Source organism: Morone saxatilis, unplaced genomic scaffold, assembly GCF_004916995.1.
Source record: "Morone saxatilis isolate NCDOM2014 unplaced genomic scaffold, NCSU_SB_2.0 Contig12, whole genome shotgun sequence".
Taxonomy (NCBI): domain Eukaryota; kingdom Metazoa; phylum Chordata; class Actinopteri; family Moronidae; genus Morone; species Morone saxatilis.
Window position 1 is genome coordinate 27,560,179 of NW_023339674.1, and position 5,017 is coordinate 27,565,195.

At 47.4% G+C, this 5,017-nt stretch overlaps 1 protein-coding gene across 1 annotated transcript; it reads right to left on the bottom strand.

Annotated features, from left to right (window-relative positions):
- Positions 1-6: 6 nt before the first annotated feature.
- On the bottom strand, positions 7-5,017 carry ddx10 (DEAD (Asp-Glu-Ala-Asp) box polypeptide 10). Its single transcript, XM_035652931.1, has 3 exons — positions 4,725-5,017; positions 2,374-3,523; positions 7-1,645 (listed from the first exon to the last, which is right to left on the bottom strand). The coding sequence occupies exons 1-3, from the start codon at positions 4,922-4,924 to the stop codon at positions 431-433; spliced, it is 2,565 nt and encodes an 854-aa protein (XP_035508824.1). The 5' UTR covers positions 4,925-5,017; the 3' UTR covers positions 7-430.

Consider the following 5,017-nt stretch of genomic DNA (forward strand, 5'->3'; position numbering starts at 1 on the left):
AGCTATGGCACTGTGCTTCTATCACACATATCTACCTGTTTAACTGAGCACTGACGACACGACGTCCACCTTTCTTATGCTAATGAGCTAGACAGTGCTAGTTGGCTAACTAATCTACATACTGATAGCTAATTTTAGCAAAAACGCTTGCTAACAATTCATGCAGATTAGCTAGCTAGATAGCATGTATATCTGTTATCCTTTACCCATCTTAAAAATGTGTTTCTCTTTTCAATACAGACAGGGTTAGCACATAGCATATCTAAGTACAGGGCGGGACATAGGAAGGTTCCATTAGCATGTAGTCTTGAATGGGAATTGGGACAGAGCTCCTGTACTTTGATGTTTTCTCACTGAACTACTGGCTGTTAGAACTTTGTGTGAATGAGTTCAGAATGTGTGTAAGTCCTCCCACTGCTCTCTGTTCGCTCTACCTTCGTCCTCCGAGCAGCTGTAAGACTAACTCCTCATCTTCAGCCAGAGATAGACCAGTGTCCAAGGCTGTGTGCTCCTCATCCTGTTGCCTCACTTTCTTCCTCTTCCCCACAGTGAGCTCCTCCTCTTCCTCATCACTTCTCTCACTGCTGTGCTGCCGTTTGGCCAACCTTATTTGATCCTCCTCCTCCTCCTCCTCCTCCTCCCCCTCCAAACGCAGTTTGTCAGGGTCTGGCAAGGTGCTGGGGTCAAACTCGTCTTCGCTGTGATTGGCCAGATACGCCATCACCTCGTCCTCCTCATCGTCGTCAGATTTCTGCCCGTTCTTCTTGTTGGCCTCCCTCCTGGCTGCCTTCGCCTTCAGCCTCTTCTCTCTGTGTTTGGCTTTCACTTTGCGGCTGTACTCCTGCTTGTCAAACTCCTGGTCCTCACGTTTCAGCCTCTCCCTAGCCTTCTCCACGTTGATACCTGAAACCTCCTCCTCCTCCTCCTCTTCTTCTTCCCCATCACCGGTCACAGCTCGCTGGACTGGCGGCCACAGCTGCACAGCCTCTCCTTCTTCGTTGAAAGTCACTTTGGTGTTGACTTGGAAGTTTCTCTTGAGGGCCTTTTTGGCTTCTTTGAACTTTGTCTCTTTTTCCTTGTTCTTTTTGTCCGTGGCCAGTTCATCTGCACTCTCCAGGTCCTCTGCACTCCCCTGGTCCCCTGTCAGATTGAAGACATCCTTTCTTTTGACCGTCAGCAGGTCCAAGTCCCTCATATCGTCCTCATCCTCGTCCTCTGCACCCAGAAGTAGCGCCTTGGAACGATCCAGCTCTGGTTCATTACCACTTTCCTCATCATCACCTGAGTCTTCGGAATCAGAGCTCTGCCCTTCCTCACAAGGAACGCTTCCACTCAGCTGGGCCTTGAAGCTCTTCAGCGCCTCCTCTTCCTCAGACTGCTCCTCCTCTCTCTGCCCTCCTTTTTCAGCTCTCTGTGCCTGAGCTTTATTTAAGAAACGCACTCTCGGAGCCACAGCGAGGCCCAGAGAAATTGCGTACTCGTGAATCTGGAGTTTAAAGACATCAAACACCTCTTTGTTCTTCATCAGGTAAATGGAGCGCAGGTAGGAAACAAAACACCTCTGGGCTCTCTCCTTCTGCTCCTTCTCCTGGGCCAAGAAAGCCTCCAGCTTCTGCTGGATATTCTGCAGTTTGTCTGCGTTCACCTGGAATCAATCAGACAATACATGAATGAATACAGATGTTGTCTCCTGCTCTTTACCCATGTATAACCAGTTTCTTCTGGCGATCAAAGTATAATACATATATGTCTTATATAATATTATAGTAACTGAAGTAAGTTGAAAAGTGATGTAAATTCTGATGCAGTCTGTTGGAAGGGACAGCAACGTTTGTGCTTCCTTAAGAAGTTAAATGCTTTTAATGTGGACAGGAAGATGTTGTGCTTGTTGTATTAGTCTTGTTGAATCTGTTCTCACTTTCCCTGTGATTGCTTGGTACGGTAACCTGAACATAAAGTATAAAACCCACCTGAACCACATTGTTAAAGGTGGCTGGCAAGGTAATTCAGTTCTGTACCCATCTTTGATCAGCAGGTTGTCTGCGCGGCCAGATCCATACTGGACTGTACAAACCTGCCCCTTCCCCTTGAGCTGGAAACTCCTCCCTCAGACTGTAGATTTAGAGTGCAGTACGAGTAAAACCACCTGTGTTCCCTGTGCAATATCCTGCACTGCCAATTTGTAGCATCTTATTTGCACATGTAGTTTTAGTGTTGTTGTATTACGGTGTACTGAATATTGTATGTACAGGAATCATTTGAACAAATTAATCTTTTTTGACAAAATGGTCTAATTGGTCCAAAACTAAGGGCTTGAACCAGAAAGGGGCCTACGTGGGTATACTGCAGTTCTGTGGGTGTATGACGTCTAACCTGGATCTTGTTGATGGGGACCTTCTTCTCCTGCAGCTGGCTGACCATGCCCTTCTCCTCTGAGGGGAGCAGCAGCAGCAAGGCCTCTCCCCCCTCCTTGTACCTGGCTGTGCGGCCCACCCTGTGGATGTAGGTGTCTGCGTCCTCCGGGCAGTCGAACTGCAGCACCCAGTTGACGGCGGGGAAGTCCAGGCCTCTGGCGGCTATGTCAGTGGCCAGGAGCACAGCGTTCTGCTTCCTGAGGAAGTCGTTGTAGACCTCCACTCTCTTCATCTGCTGCTGCTTGCCATGTAGAGCCAGGACAGGCATGCCGGGTCTGAGGCGGCACAGGATCCGGAACAGGTACTGCACCTCCTTGCAGCAGGCAAAGAAGACAATGATCTTCTTTTTGAGGTGGCTCCTGATGAACGAGTAGAGCATGTTGACTTTCTGGTGGAGCTCGCACACCACGTAGCTCTGCTCCAGCGTGGCCGGCGTGCTGAACTTGGCCTTCTCGTGAACCCACACGTACTCCGGGTCTTTGAGGCTGAGCCGGGCCAGGTCTTTGACCGACTTGGTCTGCGTGGCAGAGAACAGCAGCGTCTGCCGGGTCTTGGGGAGGTTCTCCACGATGGCGTTGAGCGTATCCGCGAAGCCCATGTCCAGGATGCGGTCAGCCTCATCCAGGACCAGCATGTGGAGGTTAGAGGCGTGGAAGGCGGCTGTCTCGTCCATGTGCTGGAGCAGCCGACCTGGGGTGCAAATAACAATGTTGGTGTGCTGGATCCTCTCTGACTCGCTCTTCAGGTCTTTCCCGCCGATGATGAGCCCTGCGGAGAACTCGTGGTTCTTGCCCACCTTGCGGAGGACTTCGAAGGTCTGGTAGGCGAGCTCTCTGGTGGGGGAAATGATGAGAGCGCCGAGGCCGTCCATGGAGGTCCACTGCTGGCGGTACAGACACTCTAGTACCGGTATGAGGAAGGCTAAAGTCTTCCCAGAGCCGGTCTTTGCTGCGCCGAGGACATCTTTGCCTTGTAAAGCGAAGCTGATGGTCTGTCTCTGGATCTCTGTGGGTTGTCTGTACTGAGCCCCCTGCAGACCTAACAAGGTTTTCTTTGAAATAGGAAAGTCGGAAAACTTGATAGCCTCCTTGCTGTTTATGTCGCTGTACCTGTAGGGAAGTAACCATATCACAGACAGTTAGCTCCAATAGAAATATGTGCAGACTCATTTGGGGAGATGAAAAATGTATCATGCTACTGTTTGTTCTTGGCTCAGAAAGTCAAAAAAATGAAGAAGATAACAGACAAGACAGGGCGAGAGATACAAGAGCGTTTTTTTGACAGGGGTCTATTTTCAGTTTCACCTTTACAAAGGAAGGGACATTTGTATTGTAGAACACAGTTTAGGTGTTAGAGTTAAATGTTCATTTGAAAGATATCAGCTATTCATCATTTCTAAAATAATTATACTATAGCAAGTTCAATAAAAAATGTAAATGTACGTTTGATAAATCACATGTTATATTCAATACTCCCATTTTTCAGTGCAATCGTTAAATGGCGTAAACGGTCAAAAAGACGCAATTCAATGTCCAATTAATGATACTGCGGGAATCAGTCAGCATTTAAGTGGTTTTCAGTTAGGTAGTTCTGTATTGTACCCCTATTATTTTTTCACCGACCAAAATGCTTTGCGATGTCAGCGTGTACCTTATTGAAAACTAACTTAACATTGAAAAAACACTGGTATATACTCTACCTCAGGAACAAAACACATTCTGTAATTTGATGAAGAAAGCTGAAGAGAAAACATATTTTCTAGATTTGTGTCTGACAAATAAAGGAATCTTCTTTCAGTTATAATTTGCTTCCAATCTCATTTTGTTAAGAATACCGTGAGCTGTATACTACGGAAGCCGAGAACGGCCATGGATTTTCTCGTGATAACGAATTAATTTAATTGGTTATCACGAACAACCACAATGTTTGTGATACATTATATTAATGTGTTCGTCTTGATTTCAACCTACAAGAGCTGCCACGAACGGCTTCCGTAGCCACAGACTGTAGCTGTAGCCTACCGGTAAGATGAGAGGCTGACAAACTCCAAAAGGCTTTCGTTATATCGAGATAACGAGATAATAAGTCGTTATCACGAGATAACGGTGCATAAAAAAAAAAAAAAAAAATCCATGGCCGTTCTCGGCTTCCGTAGTATCCAATGGTAAGTTGAGTGTGCTTTTTTACGTAAGGAAAACAAGTTTAGGGCACGTGTTTCGGAGGCAGGAATGAGAGAAATTGATTTACGTTGTTGGAAGTGATAGAAGTGACAGAAGTGACAGAAGTGACAGAAGTGGAGAGTGCCGTTACCTGCTGACGAGCCTGTCGATGTACTCCCGTTCGACCTGCCACTCGGGCTTCTTCGTGTGCACCCTCTCTCGCTTCACTCGCGCTTTCGTCCTGTTGTACTTCTTCTTCCATTTCTCAAAGTTTTTGACGGGGTCGGCTCCGTCTTTCATCTTCGCGGGTTTCGGTTTCTTCCCGAAGGAACTGGAGCCTTTTTTCTCCATGACTATGGATTACTAAGCGAGAACAGAGAGTGGGAACACATCAGCAGCCCCCTCCGTCAACAGCGTGGAGAGACAGCTCTTCGTCGCGTGTAG

Excerpts from the sequence above, each read along its gene's own strand:
- ddx10 (XM_035652931.1), bottom strand. The coding sequence starts at position 4,924 with ATGGAGAAAAAAGGCTCCAGTTCCTTCGGGAAGAAACCGAAACCCGCG. Across the intron at positions 3,524-4,724 it reads ATCGACAGGCTCGTCAGCAG|GTACAGCGACATAAACAGCA; the intron begins GTAACGGCACTC and ends ACTTCCCTACAG. Across the intron at positions 1,646-2,373 it reads TCCCCATCAACAAGATCCAG|GTGAACGCAGACAAACTGCA; the intron begins GTTAGACGTCAT and ends GATTGATTCCAG.